This window comes from Globicephala melas, chromosome 13, assembly GCF_963455315.2.
Source record: "Globicephala melas chromosome 13, mGloMel1.2, whole genome shotgun sequence".
NCBI classification, from domain to species: Eukaryota; Metazoa; Chordata; class Mammalia; order Artiodactyla; family Delphinidae; genus Globicephala; species Globicephala melas.
The window spans coordinates 66,505,146-66,529,112 of NC_083326.1; the positions used below are offsets into that span (position 1 = coordinate 66,505,146).

Here is a 23,967-nt window from a genome sequence, read left to right on the forward strand (position 1 = left end):
CAGGACAGATGCAGAGTGTCTGAGCCGGAAACCTTGCCCAGCTGTGCCCGGGAGGAAGGAGGACGAACGCTAATCGCTTTTGCTGTTCCTAATCCTAATCCCGACCACAACCTCGCTGCTCCTCAAATGCGGGCGGGCGAGCAGGGCATGTGGGCAGTGGCCTGGGTCTCCTGCCCACCCTGTGTATGGCCTGAGGAGCCTCTCAAGCTCTAGGAGAGTCTGCAGAGCCGGGACCCCGCTCGGGCCCAGCCTTCAGTGGCCACGTGGAAACCATCAGTCTCCTGCAGGTCACTGCCGTCCTAGCCGGGCCATGAGGAGGGTGCCGGAGAGTCGCTGGATGTTGGGTGGGCAGCCCTCGGAGCCACAGAGGAGGTGGGGACAAGGGCCAAATGCCTGGTGGTTCCAGGCTGGGCGGGTGCCCTGGGCCGACAGGGCCAGCTCGGTGACTGTCCCCAGCTGTCTGCACACAGCAGGTTCTGATAACCCTGCTTGCAGGGAGGAAGGGAGAAAGGGCCACGTTTCCACCTGCAGCCAGCCAGGACCTGCCCTGGGGCTGACAGCCACATGACTGGCCTGCCATGGCTCTCAGGCGCAGGGCTGCCAGGTCAGTGGGTGGCCAGGGCCGAGGCTGCCCCACCATCTACCCCACCACATCGATCCTCACATGGCCAGGTCACTAGGACCCACCTCTCAATGGTCTGTAGTAATAATAAAGGTGGCGAACAGAAGAAAAACGTGCAGAATCACGGGTTCCCTGAGCCCCTCTGCATGGCCAGCAGCTCACACTAGGGACACATCAGGGTCAACACAGTCTCTCCTTCCCCTCCCACTGAGGAGCAACAGGCTGGCCTCAGCACATTACCTCCCGACGGTGGGAAAGGGCTGAGATTCAGGCTGGGACTGTCTGGCTTGGAGGCAGCCATGCTGGATGAAACACAGCCATCTCATGCTCCAAGACTAAGAGCGGGTCCCCCAGGAGCTGCGATGGGGGTGCCAGGCTCTCCCGGGGGTCCATCTGGCTCAGTCTCAGCCACGCCGCCATGCTCCGTATCCACCACCCTCCCGGCCCCTGGAGGCTGGGCAGCTCCCAGGGCTGGGCCCCCTTCTCACGTGGCCCTCGGCTCGGGTTGCCCCGCATACAGGGGCCGGCCCCTCTCGGACACGGAGGGGATGGTCACGGCTTCTTCTTAATGTGACTCACTCACAGCACTGGGGAGTCAGCTTCTCACTTCAGTTCAAACTTTAAAATAGCCCTTTCCACATTCAAAATAGTTTACCCCTCGTGCACAGGAACCAGCACCATCTGGCTGCCAGTTTGCCAACTGATTTTAGACCATCCTGGAATCTATTTTTACTCATCTCCCCAAGCCTGAAGTGAGCAAGCTGTCAGGGGCAGAACAGAGGTCAGCTGGACAGCAACCTGCCCACGGGCCCCGGAAGGACGAGGAGGGCGGCTCTGGGGCCTCTCACCACCACTCTGCTTGGGTGGGTGCGAGGAGCCCCTCATGATCTCCAAACAGGGCTCAGTGAAGCCTCAGAGCATTTCCAGCGGTAAACAGCCCCTTCTGATCTGGTCCGTTTCTATGATGCCACAAATCCAAGGTCCTGGCCAAGTGCCCTGAGTTGCTGCCTCTGCGTCTATGTACCCCCCGCCTCCCCCACATATCCTCACCTGCGCCCCTGTTCCCACTCCCACCGGCCGCCTCCCCCAGCCCCCAGTGCCTCTGCTCCCCCCTCATCATGCTCTCACAGCTCCTCCAACTGGAGCTGAAGCCCCCTCCCACCAGGCCCAGCTGTCCTGGGCATGCGTCCTCCGCCACTTCCCCATGCCCCTGCCCTCAGGATCTGCGCCCCATCCCACCCGGCCAGCTCTATTGCGGGCACCAGGGTGTGTCCCTCGTGGGCCACTACCTTCCTTGGTAAAAGCATGCCGGGTCCATCCCACTGGGCCCTTGGAGGGGGGCCTGGTGGGCACCACCCTCTGTTGGCCAGCACACACCCCCTGGCTTTCTGCACCTCGACTGTCTTTGGTCTTTTGTGGGGCTCGCCTACCATCCAGCTCTGCTTGCCCACTGGCTGCCCAAAACCTATTCCTGAGGTCAAGGGCCCCCCAACTCTGAGGGGCCTCTCACAACTCAGGTGTAGGGGCCATGTCAGGAGGGGGCCTGCAGAAGCAGAAGTGGGGAGCAAGCCCCGAGGCTGCCAGCTGACGGAGGGGCTCAGCGCCTTCACGCTGGTACTGTGGCTGCCTCCGGGCCTGCCTGAGAGTCACAGAAGCGGCTCTCTCCCTGCCAGGCTCTACCGCCTGGCAGGTGGACAGACCCTATTTCCCCCACAGGGAGGGGAGCGTGCACCCTACCAGCCCAGGGCAGTCTCGCCCCAGAATGACCGTGGCACCACTGTGGGGCTCTTCTGCCCAGGGCAGGGGCCCAAGGCCAACCCACAGGGGAGCCCAGGTGTGCTGGGCCTAGTGACAGGTAACACAGCCCTGGCCTTCTGCACAGAGCCCCGCAGCCAGCAATGGGGATGGCCCAGGACCAATGGCTGTGACCCTCTGTGCTCATGTAGCCGCCGGGCCTGCCACCCTTGGGCAAAATGACCGCTCTGGGCCTCGGGGGTGGCACGTGAATAATACAAACGACAGCGATGACAAGGAAGCTGTAATGACACCAACCTCACGTGGCCGTTGTGAGAAGCAAAGTAACGGGAGGAAACTGGGGCGGGCGCCTGCTATCACACTGCCACCATCCCAGAGGCCTGCCTCCAAGCGCTCTGCTTTCCCACAAAGACAAACTTGCGGGAAAAAAGAAGAAAATGGGAGTTTGTTCTTTTCACTTTATGGAAACAAATACCCAAAGCCTGAGCTGGTAACATGTATTAATTCTGCCATTCTCTACCTCAAACCTCGTGATGGAGCCAATGCTGTAACACCGCATGCGTCCTGGTTCTTGGGGAGGGAGGTGCCGCTTGCGGTCCCCACACCAGGGCCGGGGGAGCCCTGCACACGTGCAGTGCTTCGAGGCTCAGTCTCTGAACCACGGCTGATCACTGCGCTGTGAAGTTCCTTCTAAATGGCATCAAACGCAGTTACCCAGACGGTGATCCAAGCATGGACCCGCCGCACTGCCGTTGATCAGACTCACAAAATCACCCACTAGGGAATTTTGCCAGACACTAAGCAATTCACTCAGTCGCTCCCACGTTCTTTCACAACCAACTCCTCTCTCTTATTCACTGAGGCTCCCATATGCTGGACACTGTGCCAGGCATGGAAGCTCCAGGGCTCCCAGCATCACCAGGGAGACCGTGTCCTGTCTGCACACTGCTGCGGTAGAAAAGCCCATGAAACAACAAGGTCCTACTGTATAGCACAGGGAACTATACTCAACATCCTGGGATAAACCATAATGGAAAAGAATATAAAAAGGAATGTATACATGTGTATAACTGAGTTACTCTGCTGTACAGCAGAAATTAACACCACGTTGTAAGTCAACTATACTTCAATTAAATAAGTTATTTAAAAAAGAAAGAAAGAAAAGCCCACGAGACTCGTGGACCTGCAGACAGGGCGACAGTCAGCAGAGTGGGGCGGGGATGCGGAGCTGGGAGTGGGTTAAAGGTGGGCAGAGGAGGGGTTCCTGACCCTCCTTCCCCCGCTCAAGGGAGGGATGGGTTTATTTCCCTCCTATGAGGCGCAAGGCTCTGGAGCCTGAAGACCTGGGCTCCTATCCTTAGCAGCTGCCTCAGTTTCCCCACTATAAGCGGCTGAGTGGGTCGGGGGGAGATGGTGCATGCAGAACGCCTTGCAGGCGACGTGACCATGGGTAGTTGATTCTCTCTCCTGTCCTGGCTCCCTGCTGGCCAGGGCCCCACCAGCCCCTGGCACCCAGGGCCGACCCAGCCAGGTGGACTGTGAGATGGGCCCTGGGAGTAGCCGTGGGCTTGCGGGTGGGCTTCCCAGGAGAGGTAATGTACATCTGAGGGGCAATAGGTGGGGAGGGTCTGAGAGGCTGTGGCCTCCTCAGGTTAGGTGAGTGGCCAACTCTGGCAGGGGACGGGAGGCAGACGGGGAACAGGTGGGAGAGGAGGCTGGGAGGGGCTGCTGGGCCCCCGGGGACAGTCAGGGGTCATGTGAACCCCACACCTGTTCCTCCCAGGTGGGAAGGAGATGTGTCTGCTCTCATTTCCAGGGCAGCGGGTGGTAAGGCCGTCATCCACACAGCCAGCGAGCTTCGCCCAAAGACCAGGTCCTGCCCAAGGGGCCACCACAACTGGGGAACTGTCCGCAGAGGCCCAGGAAGGGTAAAAGGGTGGGGGAGCTTTAGAGCCTGATGGCGTGGGTGCCGTCCCAGCACAACGCTTACAGGGAACCATGTGTAAAAAGCTCGGCACCCCCTGCGCACAGCAAGTGTCCACAGCTAGTGTTTTCCTTCCCTGCCTGGGAGAAATCCTCCTGACCCTTTCTGGCCCCACTCTGTGGCCACTACCTCTCCCTCTGCAGGCCCCGCCCTGCCACTGAGGGTCACTCCCCAGCCCTTCCATGGCCCTCTACACACTTGGCCTTCACCAGTGGGTGTGTGAGCTGCTGCCCTGCTTAGCTACTCCTCCCAAAGGCTGTACTGCTGAGCCCACGTGAGACTCAGCATCACAAGGAAGATCCCTGGACCATCCCTGGGACCCCTGGATCCTCAGGGGCCGGACGGGTCTGCCTGGTCCTCGCTGAGTCCCTACCTGGCAAAGGCCCAGGGCAGGATCAGTGGGAAGCCACTCAGGTCTGGGTTCAAATCCCATCAGGCAGGACTTTCCTAACTGCTTGAGCCCCAAGTTCACTATGGGGCCGCTGACCTGCTCAGCTGCTGCCCCCCGAGGCCTCCTGAAGGCCCACCAGGCACCACCCTCGCAGGCCTGCTAGAAAGAACCCTGCCAACCGAAACCACAATAGGAGGGAAGGAGGCCGGGGCTCAGTACCACGTTCCCGTGGAAAAAAAAAAAAACACGTTTATGACTTGATTTCATAAAGCTCTGTTCCTGTGTCTTAGCAACCAAGCTGGGTCATTTCTCTGCAAGGCCAGGTGACCAGGGTGGCGAGGGGTAGTGACCAGCAGCTCTGCACCCTGCTCAGAGCCTGCACTTTCTCACTGACCTCGTCCAGGTGAGGAAACGGGGCTAGAATGGCTTTGTAAATGGTCACTTAGCAGGTAAGTGAGATGTGGGCCACTTAGAACTTTTACCCCTGAGATACAAGACCCACTTTGATTGAGACAGAGTGTATCGGGCACTCCCACTGGGCTACTATTGGGGCCACAGGTGAGTAAGACCTGAGCTTGACCTCAAGGGGCACAAAGCCTGGTGGGGGATCAGACGTTGAAATAATGGGCTAAACACTGCTCAGTGGGCTGGGACCACTGGGGGATCTAACCAGGAGGAACGGCTTCCTGATGGGGAACTCGGAGAGCCTCCCGGCCGTGGTGACGTCCATGTGGGGTTCTGAAGGATAAAAAGGGATCTGCCAGGCATCTGAAGGGTGGGGAAGGGGTATTCTAGAGGGTACAGTGCAGGCAACGGCAATACAGTTCAGTATTCCTGATCCAGAACCTCCCCCAGACATCCTGTTCCCTGAAACACGTATAAAAGGGGCCAGCCTCAAGGTGAGGGCCAGATGCCCCCTTGGGGAGCAGGGCCACAGGGACAGGCCTGCCTCAGTAGCCACGGTTCCTGGGATCTTGGAAACTGTCCAGAGAGCCTCCCTCCCTGCCCTGCTGGGAGCTCAGGATCTAAAGGCTAATGATAGTGATGCCTTCTCCTGAATCTGAAGGTTTAGAAATCTCCCTCTACTTCTCTCCTGAAGGCTGAACAACCCCAGACTCTTGGCCGTCTTGGGGGAAGGTGAAGAAGCAGCAGTGCATCTCCCTGTGTGGGGAAAGTGCAGCCTGCCCAGGGCCCTCCACAGGATGTGTTTGCCTGCGGGCTTTGTGTGGCCTGCCGTCCCCCATTTTCTGCTCCATTTCCATGACCCAGGCTTAATCGGAGCCCACGAGGTGGAAAACCCAGAGCCATTCACCATCCACAGGAGGGGGCTGCCCTGGCTGTGCGGCTGGTGGGAGGAGAGATTCCCTGAGTTCCCCAGTAGGGGCTCCCGTCAGTCAGGGCAGGGGGCAGGGAGGGGATGGTGGAGAGGCAGTAGGAAGCCAGTGTGGGGGAAGCAGCTTCCTCTTCTTACACTGAGATCTGGGCGGATCTGAGGGATGAGGATTTGTGCCTTCTGGGGACAGCTGGGGGTGGCTTCCACCCATCCTGGGTCCCCACCTTCCCAGGAAAGACCCTGGTAGGGCTGCAGCCTAAAGGTAAAAGGCACACCAGGGACTCAGGTCCCTGAGAATGGGGGTTTGCCCCAGGTGGATGCGAGGCCACCCTCCATGTGCTGACCTCAGAGTGGAAGGGGGCCTCTGCAGCCCTTGAGGGTCTCACCCTCACAGTCATGAGGGCCGTGACTCCCGCAGCGCGCTACACAGACTTGGGTTTGCGTCCAGTTTGGCCACTTAGCAGCTGGTGACCCTGGGCAGCTCAGGGAGTTCTCTGTGCCTCTGTCTCCACGTGGATATTAGCGGTACTAACGAAGCTGTGGGGAGGGGTAAGGGGTCCTGGATGGGAGTGGGCTCCCCTCGGGGCTCGGGGGTGGGAGCCACATGGATGCCTTAGTTACAGGTCCCTGGTCCAAACCCCTCCTAGTAACAGGGGTGGAGGCCAAAGCCTGGCCAGGAGTGGGGACGCTTTGCCTAGGTGGCCCCTCTGCACACAGCGGGGGTTTGGGCGTTCAGGGTCTGACAGCCTCCCAGAACTGAGCCGGCTCTTGCCAGGTGAGAAGCAGCTGTCAGGAAGGGTCCCTGGAATAAATGCAGGACTCTGCACTAGGCTGGGCTCCCAGCACCTCACTTCTGTGCCCCCACAGTGGAGGTGGATGGGAGAGGCCCTCACGTCAGGTTCATGTTTGCAGGGGGCGCAGATCCCAGCCCAGGGTGCAGGCTCGTCACTTGGGTCCAGCACTCCAGGTGCCAGAACTGCTAACAGGCTTGCTAATCATCCCCAGGGGCCTGAGCTTCCCATCAAACAATTCATTACGCACTTAGGTAGCGAGCTGTTTTTATGGCTTCGTAAACACAGATGAGCCTCTGATGCCTGATAAAATACTTTCGCTAGAGACGCCAGCTGAGCAGCGCATTATCTGGGAAAAACCAAAACCACTTACTCAAGACGATGCGGCTTTAGTCTCCGCATGTGGGGAGGCCATGCCAGGGAAACCGCGGGGAAGCACAAATGCATCATTATGCCTTAAATGCTCGATATCGGTGCCTGTCACCGGAAGAAGGACAGTGACAGAGGCCCCTAGAGTCTGGGGGCTGTAAGGAGGCCAGAGGGTGGACACGGGAAAAGGAGAGAGAAGACCAGTGACAGGGCCAAACAACAGGGCGGCCACAGAGCTGCAGTCCAGCAGCCTCTCTGCACGTGGGCGCCACTGCACCCCTGAACGCCATGGACAAAGTCCACACCTGCGGGCACCTGTGCGTGTTTCCCTGGAGTCTGGGAAGAGGGTACAGGCTCTTGGCCTGCAGTGGGCTCCAGCCTCCACCTTCCCACCCTGCCCTCAGGTTTCCTGGTGTTGGACAGAGAGCCTAGTCTCTGCTCTGACCCCCTGCTTTGGAGGCTGAATCCCCCAGCTGGGGCTCACCTGGGCACTGGTACTGCCCACTGTCTCTGCGGCCAGCCTGCCTGAACCGCGTTCTCTGGACCCACCTCCTCTGAGGCGGCCTCCATCTCCCCACACCTCTGTGCTCTGGCCCCCAGCTCCCACGGTGCCATCCTAGCTGGGATGTGCTCATCCTGGGGGCTGTCCTTGGGAGGAGGCTGTGGCCTCCTCTGACACATCAGACCTGTGTCCAGAGGGAGCACATGCACCTCTGGGGAACACTCATCAGGCAGAAAGAGGAAGGACCCAGAAGCTCGGTTCAGCCTTGAACTCTCTGCCACCACGGAGAGACCCTCCCGGTTCGCGGTCACAGCTGTGTGGCTCCCAGAACCCGTGGAAAGGGGGAACTCCTGGGGCTGAACCCCTCAGTCCACAGACGTGGGTCCTCGTTCAGCTACTTACTATCAGGTTGGCACGGCTGTGGTGGCCTCAACTCGAAAGCTCTTCTGACTGAGGGACCCCCACCACACATGCAAGCCCCCCATGGTTACAGGTCCCAATCCTGCTGCATCTGGGCCACGTACTGGGGGAAAGAGCAGCAGCAGCTGTTGCTGAAAAATGCGGCAGCCGCGTCCCTACTGTGCGTGCTGAGCCGGCTGCTTAGGTTGGGCGCTCCCTTCCTCACCCAGGCCTGAAGCACCTGCAGGCTTAGCCAGATCTCACACCCAACTCCAAGCTCCACCCAACAATGAAAAGCAGTGTCCTCACCCCGTGACGATGCGTGGATGAGATGACACGGAGGATGACGAGAGCAAGAGGGAGCCCTGGCCTGTCCCTCACCCTGGCCACCCACTGGGGGACTGGGGAGCCACCTCCCCCTTGGGGCCCTGGGCCGGGCCGGCGGCACTCACATTGATCATAGCATTTGAAGTGATGCGGAAAAGGGTGGCCCGCTCGCTGACCGCCTTCAGCTTCTCGCCACTCTCACAGGGGATCCTGAGGCCGTCCAGCTCGCTCAGGGAGCGCTGCAGTGCCACGCCGTGCTTGGCCACGAGCTCATTGCATGTGCTGAGGTCGTCCAGCTTCAGGGAGAGCTTCTTGATGGTGTCGTGTAGCTCGCTCTTATCAGCTGGGGAGGCAGTCTCGTCCTCGTCGTCCCCAGAGTCATCTGTGGAGACACGCGGGGTCGCCATGGTTCTTACGGAGCAACACACACCCAGAGGCCCGGGAGGTGCCGGCTCCTGGCCAGGGCGAGGTGTCTGCACAGCCCCTCTGGAGTCAGTGCGGGGGATGGAAGAGGGGACCAGCTTGAATGACAGGGCCTGGGCTGTGCTTTGCAGGGGGCACCAGCACCCCCCAAGCTGATGTGCAGGCAGGGGTGGGCTGTCCGAGTGAAGAGGTGGAGATGGCTGTGTGGAAGCGGCTCCCATCCGAGACCCCGCAGACCCTGAATGAAGCCCGGGCACTGTTTCCACGTCACAGGCCCAGCCCGGGCTGACCCATGCCTCCCCCGCCAACCTGACCTTGCTCTCCGCTGTCCGCCCACCCCCGGTCCCTGCAAACAATGAGTGCTCGTGCTTTGGGCCTTTCCCTCTGTGTCCCCACTGTATCCCCACTGTGTTCCCACTGCCTGGAACCTCCTCACCACCCCCAGCTCCTCAGAGGTCTCACCCCTGCCCAGCCCAATGCTGCCCCATCTTCAGAGCCGGCCTGAAGACCCCCCAGGCCACAGTCACAGCTCCCTCCCCGCTGCGACCGGTGACCCCCTCCCGCAGGTCTCTCCTGAGGAGCAAGGCCATGCTCACCTATGGGCGTCTCTTGTGTGGAGACACTGGCTGTGGCCTCTCAATGGCATTGTCAGGGTAGGGACTGTACCACTCCCAGGGGACAGACAGGTGATGAAGCTCAGGTAGGTGAAGCCCTGGCCCAGGCCCCCTGGCTAGTGTGTCTGCCTCCAGAGCCACCCTCTTCACACCTGGGGGCCTCCATGAGGAGCCAGGCAGGTGCTCACGCCCCACCCCCTCCCTGCTTACTCGACCCCAGGTGCCCTCGGCACCCCTTCCTGGGAGTCTGAGGTACCTTGGAGCCTGGCCCACTGCCAGCCCAGCTTGTGTCCAAAGGGGCGCGGGGCTATGGGAGCCTCCGGGGTGCTCTGCGGCGAGTGGGGTGGTGTGGGGAGCTGGCCTGGGCCCTGCTGCTACTTCGACACTGGCCTGTGAGTACCAGAGGCTGTAATTGCTGAGCGGTGTCTGAGATGCCTTGATTTAGAAATAATTAACAACTTTTTTTTTTTTGGTGAAGGAAATCTGTAACCCAAGATAGAAATTTTTGAAAAAAGGACGCATTGTGAGAGAACAGATTTCCTCCCATGGCAGACAGGGTGCATGGGGGTGGCCACAGCTGAGACACTGCTCCGCACATGCCCTGAGCTGGAGGCAGGGCCTGGCCAGCCTCGGAGGGGTGCCTGGAGCGAGGAGGTGGCAGTGGGCAGCATCCAGGCTGGGGGCAGGGCTCGCCCACCCCATCCAGCCCAACTGCAGCCCCGAAATGACCCAGTGTCTGGAGACCACACGTGCCGGGCCAGGCCCTGGGCCACTCGCTTGACCAGTGTGAACGCCGAACCTCAGTGACCAGCAGTGCAGGCGTGAAAACGCAGCTTCTGAGACACCAAGCCACCGGTTTAGGGCCTGTTATCAAGGGGGCAGTGCTGGATCTGAACCCAGGGGGATCTGCACGGAATTGTTTCCTCTCTCTGGATCACCTTAGAAAGGCTCCAATGGCTGACGCGTATCTTGCCTTCCTGGGTGCCAGGCACTGGGCAGGGCGCTGCCTTGGTTAATGCACGTTGATGACCCAGTGAGGTAGGTTTGAGGGGGCAGACAGGTGCTTTGAAATTGCCCAGGGCCACAGGCGGGGAAATTCTGGAGCCTCCAGGCCTGTCCGGCTTCAGAGCCTAGGCTCTTAGTTACAACGCAACCTCCTCTCACTTTCCAGGTTCAACGTGTCAAACAACCAGAATGGCCACCAACCAGTCAGCACAGCTGCTGCTGGGCACTGGGAGGGGCACACGGGGGCATGCTGACTGTGGGTCAGCCTGAAAGTGACCCCCTGTGCTCTGAGAAAGAACTGACCAACCTAACTCGGAGCATCTTCCTGCGGGACGGGCAAGAGGGTGGGTAATCGCACCTTAGCAAGCAGCTCTTAGGGTCCAAGTTCAGGTCCAGCTGCCAGGGACACAGGAAAGTGCTTGTTCTGCTCCCAAGTTGCTGGCTGTGTTGCTAGGGGAGGGATGGGAAGACACCTGACCAGCAAAGTCTGTTCTATGGGGATGCGCAGGCAAAGTACCTCTCAGAGGGACAGTGAGATCAGAATGGGGGGGGAGGGGCGAGAGGAGGAGTGACTGGATGAATGATCTTGGGTGCATCCCAGGAGGCCTGCATGGAAGCGGCAGGTCACACACAGAAGGGCAGGGTCTGGAGAAGGATGTGAGTAGTAGCACAGAGGAGCTAGCTGGAGAGGGCACAGCTAAGGAGCCTGGGCCTTCATCCCTTGGCAAAACGGAGTATGTGGGCATTTGAGCAGAGGTCCATGGATGAGAGGAGGCTGGTGACAGACTGAAGGGCAAAGCTGAACAATGAAGGGGACCCTGGCCCCCAAATGGTGAACTGTGGCCAGGCTGAGTTCCAGGTCTCAGTTCAGGGTCAGGGGTCTTTGCAAGGAGTAAATCCATGTGGGACACACAGATGAAGCTCAACATCAGAGATGCAAATGAAACCACTCAATGTGACGTTCCTCAAAGTAGCAAAAAGAATAGATGGCATTAACTCATCTTGTGCTTTCTGAAGGATGAACTGGCAGTTACCCATCTAGAGCCATGAAAAGGGCTCCTCGGCTTCCACTGCCCCCCCACACCCCCACCTGCCCCCCGGACGGGAGCTCTGCTGGTGGTGCATGTCGTCCAAGGAAGGAAAACACTCATACGTGCAAAGTCGCTTAGGCTGTGGTTCTCAAGCTTGTGGCCTTGGGGGTTCTCAGGCTTTTCTGACCCCACACATCTTCACTGTCCCCACTCCCACTGGGAATAAAACTCAGGCACAGTGAGCATCTGAGAGGAACAAAGTAACAATCCACATCTCAATAACACAGCAGACACTGAACTATCCATGGACTTAAAAATCCTACAGGAATTCTGCAACTATATAAATACAAGAATAGCAGCAACTGGAATCTAGGACCACATCGAAGCCACACATCCACCCACGGTGGAGCCCTGGCCTGCCTCAAAGCTCATGTGAAGGCCAGAACTCAGCACAGAGCAGCTATGCGGAGGAGCTTCCAGGCTGCCCCTGGTGTAGGAAAAATCAGGTGGTCGGAGAGCAGAGGCTTGAGCTCCGGGGCACCTCCCCAGGCGGGGGCGCTCACACGTCTGCCCCAGCCGCTGACATGAGGAGCCTGCGGTCCCTGCGCAGTGGGGAGGTGCCAGCACAGGGCCGAGGGTGGAGGAGGCAGGACTGGACAGGAGATCCCCTTCACCGGGCAGTAGGTGTGAGCAAGGGGCCGGTTAGGGGAGCCCAAAGTGCACATGGCACCTGCCCTCTGCCTGGTGAAGATCGTTTGCCATCCTCCACGCCGAATCTCAACCCCTGAGCACAAGGCCCGTCTCTCCCGCTCTCCCCGGGACACGCTGGCCTGCAGGGCCCCTCACCCACCCCCACCGAGCTCCCTGCGGTCAGTTGCCTTGCTCCACTCATGCTGGCCTCTGGCTGGCTCTGCACCAGCTGGTGAGCCCCGGGAAATGCTGCGTGAGTTGCACTCAGACCCAGCCCAGTCTCAGCAGCTCGGGAAGCAAGCTCTGGAAGAGGCAGCTTCCTACTGCTCAGCCGTGAAGGGCTGGGTGGGAAGGCGGCATCCGGCAGCAAACAGCCACAGCAATGGACGGTGGCAGCAATGGACAGTGGCAGTAGTGGCCAGGGCATACACAAGGTGCCGGCACTTCTTAAAGCACTGGACAAATAACTCACTTAATCTTTGCACCCTTAGCACCCTCATTTTACAGGTGAGAAAGCAGAGGATCAGAGCAGGACGGGTCCTACAGAGAGTAAGTGGTGGGGCTGGGGTCCCTCCCCTGGTCTCTCAGCACAGGCCACACTGAGGGGGTCACTAACAGGGGCATCTCACCCTGCCCTCTCCCTGCTAGCCTACATCATCTCACCCTCCTCCCCCACCCCTCCCGAGACTGTTAGCCTCACCAGGAAGAGGACAGAGCCAGAATGTCTGTACTGGGGGTGGCGGCGGGACTGCAGACCCTGCCACCCACACCCTCATCTCAGCGGGAGGGCTGAGGTTCAGGGCAGGAAGCATCTGGCCAAGACCACCAGCAGCCAGAGAACAGAAGCCCACATCCCTGCATGGCCAGCCTCCAAGGACAGTGACCCCAGGGAGCCAAACTGGAAGAAGGACTGGAGAGCTGGAGGGGGCAAAGGGGAGGCCCAGGCAGGGGGCAGGCGGCAGGGGCTTCTGCCCTCCCATCCTCCCGGCCCCAGCTGCCAGGGCCATCGTGCTGAACCCCTGCTTCCCCAGGCCTTGCTCTGCCTGCCTGTCTTGCGCTGCTGCTCTGGGTGTGCTTCTAACGTTCAGATCAAACCTTCACAGAAAAGCGACTCAGCAGGAGCCCAGTGAGTTGCTCCACCAGCTGCAAAGACTGTGGCTTCTGAGACCAGGAAGCGGGCCTGGCAGATGGGGAAGGTGACTCTGCTCTTCTTCCCCAGGCAACTCTGCACCAACGAGCCTGCACCTTCTAATGAGAAAGACTTCCTGGGGAACTCAGGCCTGACATTCCTCAGCCAGTGGCACCCCGAGCCTCCCTGGCTAAAGTGACAAAAGCAAACAGCAGCTCCAGACTGTGGAACATGTAAAGAACAATCAACCCAGTCTCCAAGCCAGGGGCGGGGTTCAAGGTAAGGTGCAGGCAGCTCTGGGGATGGCGGGATCACATGCAGCAAATGACCGTGGAATAAAGGGCTCAAGCCTGTTCTCAGACACGACCATTTCTAGAAAAGCACCGACTCCTGAAATACCCACTGATTTTCACCAGCTAAATGCAAGAATGAATTCTCCTTTTTGTTAGATGAGAATAAATCCATAAAACTCGGGTTACCAACGTGTTTACAAGGCAGCAGTAACAACTTCTCTGTCCATCCCGGCCAGGCCAGCAGAGTACGGCAGTGGCCTCCCATCCATGGCAAGCTTCCCAAGTGCATGAGTTTCCAACCCTTATCCTGGTTGGCTAGTGTCCCCCCAAAATCATGCCCTTCCTGGAACTTCAGAATGTGACCTTATTTGGGCTGATGCAGGTATAATTAGTTAAGATGAGTCATATTGGAATAGGGCGGGTCCTTAATCTAATATGACTGACCTCCTTACAGGAAGAGAAGCAAAGACACAGAAACACTCGTGATGACACAGAGACTGGAGTGAAGCATCTGCAAGCCAAGGACTGCCAGCAACACCAGAAGCTGATCAGTACTCTGACTTACTGCCCTGAGGGGTGGTCCCTGGATGCTCCCTAGATAAGCACTGAGACTCCCACCTGGGCACAGAGACCTCACAGGTCTCTCTGTTCTCCCCTCAAGCCTGGCACACATGCCTCCCTGACTGCTCAGGGAGGTGGCCTGGGACAGTGGAGGAGCCCGGTTCTGGGCCAGGCAGTCCTGCTTCAACCCCACGTGGCCTTGGCTAAGGGTGCTTGTCCATACTCTGGGGATATTCATACCTCCTCTGGAAAAGGATTTAAGTCCCCAGCGTGCAGCCAGGGCAGAGCTGGGACTTCCTGGCCCCCCACCCACCAATATCCCTGTCACCCTCATCAGCACAGCTCACTTTTTGCACATAACCAGTCTTGAGTTTACTTCAAATCATAGAGGCTTGGAGCCAGAGGGAGCCCCGGTGTTTCTGCTGTGCCCCCACCCCCGCTTGGGGGTCTCCTTGAACCCTTCAGTAGCCGGCTACAGCTGAGGAGCCACTGGGCACCCGCACCAGGGCTGGGACCCTCTTTCACCTGGAACTCCTGGGAAGGAGTGGGTTGCCATGGAAACAGCCAGCAGAGCAGAGCCAGGTGGGCTATTTTTAGAAGTGGAGCTTTTTTCCCCCCATCTTTGAGGAAAATGGATCAAGTTTCTGGGTGGGGAGGCAGCTTTTTGAAACCAAGTAACCAAAAGGCTGCACAGATTGGTCTGGAAGGTGGGGGAGGTGACATGGTGGGGACATGGGAGCCAGGGGCCCTGTGGCTGCCCCATTTTGCATTGTCTCTTGCTTGTTTCTCTGGGGAATCTGGCTTTGCCCTCGCCTGCCCACAAGCTCCTCGGGGTCAAGGCACAGGATGATCAGGGCCCCCCTCCCCTCACACACTGTGGCTGGAGATGAGTGACAGCAGCACTGGCTGAGGAGGGGCCTCAGGACAGGTGAGGTGAAGGCTGGGGAAGCCCAGCACTCACGCCTCCCTCTGCACCTCCACCCAGCGCTGGGCAGGACAAGGTTTGGGGGGAGGTGGTGCTTAGATGGGTCCTGGCAGAGGGACAGGACTGCAGCGGAAGGGGACAGGCCTATGGAGGTGAGGAGACAAGTTCAGGGACACCAGCAGGGTTCTGAACAGGGAGGGACATTCAGATGGCTCATCCACCTCTAGGTGCCAGGAAGCCAGGGACCCCCGCCCTCGCCCAGCCAAGCCATGCTCTGCCTGTGCTCCATGCCCTTGCTTCCTCTTGGCTCTTCAGCCCATCTAGTGCCAGGGAGACCCCGTGGCTTTCCCACCTCCTTGCCACTCTCCAAATTTCTTTCCTCCTCTCCTCCGTCTGCAGATGGCTGCTCCCGGGGCTTCCCTGGTGGCCCAGTGGTTAAGAATCCGCCTGCCAATGCAGGGGACACGGGTTCGAGCCCTGATCCAGGAAGATCCCACATGCCACAGAGTAACTAAGTCCACACGCCACAACTACTGAAGCCCGCGCACCTAGAGCCTGTGCTCCGCAACAAGAGAAACCACTGCAATGAGAAGCCCGCGCACCGCAATGAGTAGTAGCCCCCACTCACACGCAGCAACGAAGACCCAACACCACCAAAAATAATAAATAAATAAAATAAATTTATTTTTTAAAAAAAGATGGCTGCTCCCCAAGGCCCAGTACCCATCATCGTTTCACCTGAGCACTGCCCTGAGCCCTCGGGCTCCCCAGCACTTGCCCCTGGACCTGCCTCTGGCTGATGGGAGTAACATTCAAAAATGTAAAAAGAAGGTGATGGCTTCTTGGATGACAAGGTACAAAACTTGCTAGCCAGGCACTAGGCCACTGACCGGGCAGGGCCCAGAGGGGGTCAGGGGAATAAGAGAGAAGCCTTGTCCCATTGGCCAGGAGTCACGGGAGGAGGCAGCCACAAAAGGGGACCCACAGCCATCCATGGGTGGGTGGCGCAAGGCAGGTGGAGGCCAGCAGACAGCCAAGGAGTGCCACCAGCTGGTGTGGGGAAGGGGCGGGGGGACAGGACACATGCTGTCTGAGTGCCTGCTCACCCCAGGCTGGCCCCGTCCCAGCCCCCTGCCACTCCACAGAAGAGAGGGCACAGGGAGGGTGGGGAAGGATCCCTGCTCCCTGCTCCACCATAGCAGGGAGCCTGCATCAGTGCAGCGTGGGCCCCGCTGTGCCCGTAGCCTGAGACCCAACTTAGAACGGCAGCTGACGATGCTGACATCATGCCCTGACCCAGCAGTGCTCCTTGACCCAGCAGCATGGTAAATGGATTAATGGGGACAGGCGCTGCTCCCCTCCCTCTCCGCAGGACAGGGAGGGGACAAGGCCTAACCCCCGAGCCCTGCAGCCTTCCAGCCATGGTCTGGGACCCTGAGTGGCCACACCTCCCTGGGGCCCCCAGGACCCCATGGGGGGCTTTCATCTCACCTGAACACTAAGAACTTTGAGCAGGGAGTGCCTCCCGCTTTCCTGCAGTCTGGCTGTGCAGAGACCCCCACCGCAGGGCCTCTGAGAAGACAAGCACAGCCAGCGGGCGTTGGTTTCAAGTGAGAACCGTGGGGCCCTGCACTCTCGGCAGAAAACAGCCACTTCCAATTTGCAGTGTTAGCATCTCAAAAATTCAATTACAGCAGGTTTGCTGACTGTTATTTAGATTTCGGGAGGTTTGTTAAGCTGCCCAAATTCAATTGCAGAATCCAATCAGCTGGATGCTGACAACAGAAACAGGCCTTGAGGCAGGTCCACGAGGTCAAGTGACTTTGGTGGCTCTGAGACCCTACAGCCCTGTTGCTCAGTGACAGCCTATCCTGTGCTTCCTTGGGTCATGACTTCGCCATGTTATGACACAGTTTGCTGCATGAACCACACCCAGGAGAGGAATGGGTGGCGTGGAGAGTTATGGACTGTGCCCAAGACCCAAGGCTCCTGAGTGGTGGAGCTGGGATTGGCAGAGTGGTCTTTACAAAGAGTCTGATGGCCCCTGCCACTCCCATGGCCCTGAGGCTGAGAGACTGCAGCAGCTCACTCCACCCAGCCCGAGATGAAGCCTGTACTGGCCAGTGACCACCTGGCCTGGACTGGGCAAGTGGGGAGGTGAGCCCTGCCTGGGGTGACGCTGCTCCTGTGGTCCTTTGCCCTGGAGGAGGGCCCCACTCAGGCAATGGGGAGAGGGAGGCTGAGAGGTCTCCTAGTCTTGACAGAGAAGGGCTCAGACAGGAGCCCCGGGGTGGGGTCCCAAGAGGCCTCGGGAGGAGGTGACTGCCTTACAGGCACACCCTGCAAGGGGTGACACAGGAGGAGGTGCTGCTCCAGGGGGATGAGGTCCAGGAGCACGGGGCCAGAGCCCTGAGGAGGAGCACCCCTGAAGTGCAGTCCCTGAGGCAGGTCGGAGGCCTCAGCGCTGGAGAGTGAAGCACGGGAACCAGGTCAGACGAGACAGGGAGCCACTGGGGGCCCCTGGGAACGGGAGTGCCCCCCCACCAAGGTACTGCCAGTCCTTCCTGACTGGGAAATCCAGAAGGAAAGCAGATCTGTCTTTCCCAAAGTACATTCTGTGGGACACTAGTCCTGCAGGGGGTTCTGCAGAAAAAGGAACCAGTGATTTAAAAAAAAAAACTTCCAAAAATAGGATGAATGACGTCCTTCCCAGCCAAGGAGGCAGGTGACTGAAAGCTCTGAGAAGCTTGGCCTTGAGGATACCGGAAGGCATGGAGGAATCTAATCTGATGGAAAAATCAGATAATAATAAATAATAAATCGTGAACCCCTGGTAGGCAGATGGAAAACACAAGCCAGAGCACCGGCATCATATGACCTTTGTGGGCCCTCTGTGGCCCATCGCCCCTCCTCTCTCTCTGGCGATCAGCATGGGGTGTGTTGAGGGCACCAGGAACCGGGTGAGACCACATTCAGGCTCTCCAGCAGCTTCCACTGGAGAGGGGTGCAGGGGTGGCACCCCAACCTGGACAGCTATCAACAAGGCTGAGGTGGGGCCCCAGGGATGGGTGCCCTGGGCTGACACAAAAGTCGGGCTTTGCTTCCAGTCCACAGGGGATGCAGAGGCAGGAACCTCATCCCACAAACACGAATCTGTAGGCCAGTATCTGTGGTGACTGAATCTCTGATCTTCTCAGGGAAAAACACCCCCAGGGACCCCTGGGCTGGCTGTAGAGGCCAGAAAGCAGCGGAAGGCTGGGCGAAAACCTCAGAGAGCAAAGAAACAAACCCCCTTTCCTCTCACTGGAAGGGGCTAGGGCGCAGGGTCAGAGCCACGAGCCACATGATGGGTGAAAAATAAGTGTATGCAAACGATGGCTAGGACGCCCGCAGAACCAGGTGCCTTCCTCCTCAGCAGAGGGCTGTGACCTGGGGCCACACAGCATCCTCAGGATGATGGACGGCTCTGGGAGCAGGGCCCAACTCCAGGGAAATAAACACTGGTGCAGAGATGGAGCCTAAAAATAGAGGCGCAGGCTCCAATTATGGCATCTTCTGAGATGCTGAAGCCAACCTGCCACCCACAGCCCCCTCCAGCCCGCAGAGCGCCCAGCCCACCCAGAGCTTCCACCCTAACCAGGGTTTCCACGGGGTCTCCTAAAGGAATGGGGTGCCGTCCCAGATCCAGCACTGCAGGGAGCTGGCGTCCTACGCATCCCCCCGCCTCCAGACTCACTCATCTGCCCCGTCCTGGTTTGAGTCTTGCCCCAAGGTCCCAAGGTGCAGAGGTGGGCTGCCCCTCAGCCAACCTGAGGCAGGTGCGTGAGGGCTGGACCCCACGCCAGCTGGGTTTGGGCGGAGACGCTGCAGCCCACCCCCTGCCGGTACCAGCTGACTGGGGGCGAGGCGCCGCTGCTCTCACCTGAGCCCTTGTTTAAGGGGCACGAGAGAGGCAGCTGGAGCACGGACGCTCCTCTTCCTCCGACCTGCTGATGTCGAGACAGGAACCCACCTGCGTCTCAGCACGGTGGATCCTCCCCGAGGCACCCGCCTCACCTAGACAACAGTGAGCCTCCTCAGGGGGCTGCCATGCTCCCCCAGCCTCCACTGCAAGCCTCTAAACTCCATCCCACCTGTCTGCTCACTCCTGGCTCACAGAAAGCCCCCTGCAGGCCCAGCCTCCAGGTCAGGGGGACCGCCTGGTGCCTTGGTGGCGGGAAGGGCATCAGTATTTTTTAAAAGTTTCTCCAGGAGATTTCACACCGCAGCCGGGTGAGAACTGCTGGGTTAGATGCTGGCGAGGCCTCACCAAGCTTTAACACCTCATAATCCGAGGCTTCAGCCACATGTTTCCTCAGCGCTCCATATCTGTCCCCCACACCCTGCACCCCACCTCCAGGTGCTGCCTCCCAGCTCTGCAGACTGAGGAACCAAGGCCGAGGGGCTCACGTGGCCTCCAGGCATCTGGCTCCTGGGGCTCCCTCTCTCCGGGGCCCTACACTGCCTTCTGGGTAACCAAAGAAAAGGAAAAAAGTTCTCTTGGCTTGCCAGCTTAGGAAATTAAACAACGCCCTTGTTTCCATGTTGAAATCCAGCCTTTGTCCACAGAACACAATTTCAGTTTGGGTGTTGCTGTCTCACCTCTGGTCCTGTTTCTTCACGACGGCGTTACTTGTTAGCAGCTGCCCCAGATCCCATCAGGTTACGAGCCGTGGCCTCCCCATGGCACTGGCTGCTGGGGCCGTGGCGGGAACACCATGGAACGGCTTCTTTCTGCCCTCGTAGGCAAGGGGGAAGCACTGCCCTTGGCCCAACCGTGAGCACAGCTCCCCGGAGGCCACTGAGCCCACCTCACACTTCTCCCCACCAGAGAAGGGCGCCCACCCCACGGTCCCACCCCCTCCGCTTCCCGTTGTGGGTCCAGAGATCCCTGACCAATGAGAAGGATCATTTAATGAACAACAAGGAGCCCCACCTGTGGGAGTGTTTAATCTTGCTCAGCACAAACACCTGTCTCACAGCCAAAGCAAGTGGGACTGAACTGAAGCGAGGTCTGCCGACCCACACAAGAACCCACTGATCCACCCCCAGCGGCGCCAGCATAGTTGAGCCACTCGCTGGAAACTGCCAGATTACATTTTCCTGGCTCGAAGACAGCCACAGCTGCTTATCCTTGGAAATCATCGGACGCCCACGTAATCACGCTAACAAGCTTTCCATGTGTGGCCACCTCTAGGCGTCAATGACAGAGAGTGACTGGGTCGGGGAGGAGGCGGGGTGGGGTGGGGCAGGGCTGGGAGAGGGGTCCCGCCACCTAGGAGCCCGACGGGCCCTGGAGGGGCAGGGGCTGCATCTGCCTGGCTGATCTCCACCTCCTGGGCCTGCATGCAGGAGGTGCCAAACAGAAACCTGTTGAATGAACGGATGCCACAAGGGACGATGGTGGGAAGCGTTTTGTGAACCCCAGGGCAGTGTGCAGGTGAGCGGTGATGGGTTCAGGGTTTTCCCCTGGCTCTTGAGAGAAGGCAGCAATCACAACCCACTCACCGTATGACCCACCCCCTTTGGCTGCCCAGTCCCTGCAAAGTTCCTCTTTCTCGCCCTGCAGACCTCAGAGTGCCCTCCCGCTGCTTCTTGCTGTGGGTGGTGAGTGGGGGCCTGGCCCTGGGCCAAGCTCTGTGGGGAGGGTGAGGAGGAGACCCACAGGCCCTGCCTGGGTGGTAGAATCTCATAGTCTGCTCCATGCAGGGTGGACAGGCCAAGTTGTGTCTTAAACAGAAAGGGAACAGAGCCACCCCTTTCATTTAAATGCCCATGTAAGACGCTCTCCCCTTTAGGAGTCAAGCAGACCTGCAAGTCCCAGTTTGCTATTTATCACCCCTGAGACCTTGCAGCTACTTAACTTCTTTACCTTCAGTTCCTCATCTGTAAAATGGGTCAATGCCTGTAATGTGCTTAACACAGTGTCTGCCACAGTGAGGCCACGAACATCAGCCATTATTACCTGGCTATAAAAAAGAGCCACACTGAAGGTAGAAAAGTCAAAAAGCCCTGTAGAGAAAAGCATAAAGTAGCAAAGAAACAATCACCAGCAATCCTCCTCAAGATAACCTCATCAACCTGTCTGATGCCAGTGGCATCTCTTCCCGCCCGCTCCCACATGCTACCCATAATGGGGACTGTCCCTTGTTCCAATTCTATGACTGCCGGCGACCAAGAACACCCAAGCAAGGGAACTCTCAGGGGCCAGGAGGGTGGATGGGAACTCTCGTCACTTGAAAGGCGTGTGCCCTGTGATCCAGGCACACCTGGAGCCAGGTTACCATGACTGCCTGCTCCCTGCCAGTCTGAGGTCCAGGTGGGCAGAGGCAGCCACCTGAAGGGTCACCTGAAGGGAAGGCCGCCAGTCTCTGATGGCAACACCAGAAGAGTACACTTGGCAGAATGTGTTTAAAGTGACCCGGCTCAGAGTGAGGCCAAGAGAAAGGGGCAGGAGGTAGGGACATTTTTGGAGGCCGTCTGGCTCCTCCAAAGGCCCTTTTGTTCCTCTCCTCATTCTGGGTCACTGTCCATGCAGCTAGGAGCCTGGCACAGGCCCTGTGTTCGCAGGCATCTGAACATTCCTCCTGGAGGACACGGAGGGCAGTGGACAGTCCTCTTCATGACCCACATCCTTGGGAGCCCCGACCCAGAACTGACAGGGGAAGGCTGGGGATGAGGGTCAGTGCGGCCGAAGAAGGCATTCCTGTACCCGGAAGACATCAACGCTTTCCAATTCCCAGTCTAGCCTTCTGTTTTGTGTTTCCTATGTTCCCAGGTCGCTAGGGAGGCTGGTGGGTGGGCAGGTCCTCAGCTTAAGTGTTGGTTCGGCCACCAACAGACTGTGTGATTTTGAGCAGGTCTCTCCCTTCTCTGGGCCCCAGTGTTTGCTCCTGAAAGGAAGGGCCTCTACCGGGCAGACCCACACTGCTCTGCGGAGAAGGTCCACCAGCTATGGTTAATGCAGAATTTAATGCGTACGTGCATTTGACCCTGGGCCTGGGGGCTTCTCTGCTAGTTGTGCTCTGGGATGGGGAGGAGAAAGAAACAACCCTGTGACGAAGCAAGCTACCCCAACCCCACCCCGGATGTGATGATTCAGCAGAACTGGTCATTTATGAAGAAGCCCTGGGAGCCAGGCCAGAGGCCAGGATCCATGGAGGCCCTGCCACCGTGAGATGGAGCAGAATGCTAATTGTGAGAGTAACTGCATCCCAGCCAGGCAGGCAGAGCCCAGATCTGGGAGTCAGAAGCGGGGCTCAGACCCAGAGGCGGGGGAAGGAAACAGGGCTGAGGAAAGGCCTGAAGTGGAAAAGGTTCGAGAGCGTCGGTCATCAGTGCCCCTGCCCTCTGCACGGCTTGTTCCTCCATTAGTCAGCTGTGCCCCTGCCCAGGTCCACCGTCGCCTCCCCAGCCCTGTTCCCGCACCTGCTGGACAAGGAGGGCAGCCACCCCTCACAGCTCCGAGGGGCCCTACCAGCAGGACCGTGCAGACACCACTGTGGGCAGGTGGCTTCCAAGGCTTGGCTCAGGGGGAAAAGCTACTTGAGCAGTGATTGCTAAGGAGGAAAATCAATCTGAAAATAGTGAGGCCCCAGAAAAATTCACATTCGGGAGGAACCTGCTTGCGAGGAGCTTGGCCAAAGACAGACGAGGTGGGATTTGCTGGCCGTTTGCTCCCGAGGGCAGGAATGAAGCCATGGCCCCCGCCTCCCCAACGGCCCCTGGCTCTGACCATCTGCTTGCCCAGCCTCTGTCAGGGGAGAACTATTTTCTTCCGGGCCAGCAAGCATCATTCTCAGGCTCTTGGCTGATACACTGCTTACTGTAAATCAAGAAATTGGTTTTCTGTTTTCTAAAAGAAATGGAAATTAGAAATTCCAACGTGTGATGGTGTTTGCAAAGAAACTGCAAGTGATTGTCCCTAAAAATAGAAGGGACTGTTTCCAACTGCCAAGTCTTTGTGACTAGGAGCAGGGAATACTGCCACAGGGAACTGTGGGGAGGGTGAGATGGTGGAAGTGACAGCCACTGTGAGGCCAGGCGAGGGAAAATCCAGCAGAGACAAGGGAAGAGGGTGAGGGAGCGGGGAAGGAAGAACCTTGTCTCAGAGCAAAGCCCTAGAGGAGGGCCACCTGCCCACCTGGGGCTGTGCCGGCGGGCTCTCTACCTGAGTCCTAGGGACCCCTGCTCAGCAGCTGCTCCCTGAGCCTGCAGGGAGGCTCCTCACAGCCCGGGCAACGCAAGGTCCCCAGAGCCTGGCTGAGACCTTCCCCTCAACTGCAGAGCCCAGGGGCTTCTCACTTAGGCCACGGGGCTGAGGAAGAAACCTGGACCCACCCAAAGGTACCACGCAGTCTGCAAGGGCATCAGAACACAGTCCTGCACAGTCTGAAACCCCACAGCCAGGCGGGCTTGAATTACAACCAGACGGTCTGCAGAGATCCAACATCTTTGGGCCAAGTTTCCACCCGAGACCCATTTCCGATTGGCTCCACGTTGGCCTGGCGGGGCTCCCCTTAAATAGGTCACTGTGGCTGACAACTTTCTGGTGTCCTTGTCCTAGGCCCACCCTGGCTGGAAGGGGGAGGGACTGATGAACAGGTAGTGGGGGGCCGTGAGGCCTTTGGGCTGTGCTGAGCTGAGGAATATTCAGGCCGTTTAGGGCCGGAGGACTTGGGGCCATGGAATGGCTGTGTCCTACAAAAGACCCCTTTTCTGGAGCAGCTGAGCCTGAGGCAGAGACTCAGGCAACAACAGAGGGTCACTGCTTGCTGGCCACAC

At 58.7% G+C, this 23,967-nt stretch overlaps 2 protein-coding genes across 6 annotated transcripts in view; both read right to left on the reverse strand.

Moving 5' to 3' along the window:
• The window catches only part of OSBP2 (oxysterol binding protein 2), a 147,212-nt gene that overhangs the window by 24,370 nt on the left and 98,875 nt on the right, over positions 1 to 23,967 (reverse strand). For all 5 annotated transcript variants that reach the window (XM_060311008.1, XM_030860826.2, XM_060311011.1 and 2 more), the window contains one exon: positions 8,599 to 8,855. In XM_060311008.1, coding sequence (XP_060166991.1) covers positions 8,599 to 8,855 — 257 coding nt within the window. The remainder of the gene's footprint in view (positions 1 to 8,598; positions 8,856 to 23,967) is intronic.
• The window catches only part of SLC35E4 (solute carrier family 35 member E4), a 151,630-nt gene continuing 136,387 nt past the window's right edge, over positions 8,725 to 23,967 (reverse strand). The window contains exon 5 of the transcript XR_009566504.1: positions 8,725 to 8,855. The gene's annotated coding sequence lies outside the window, so the exon portion shown is untranslated. The remainder of the gene's footprint in view (positions 8,856 to 23,967) is intronic.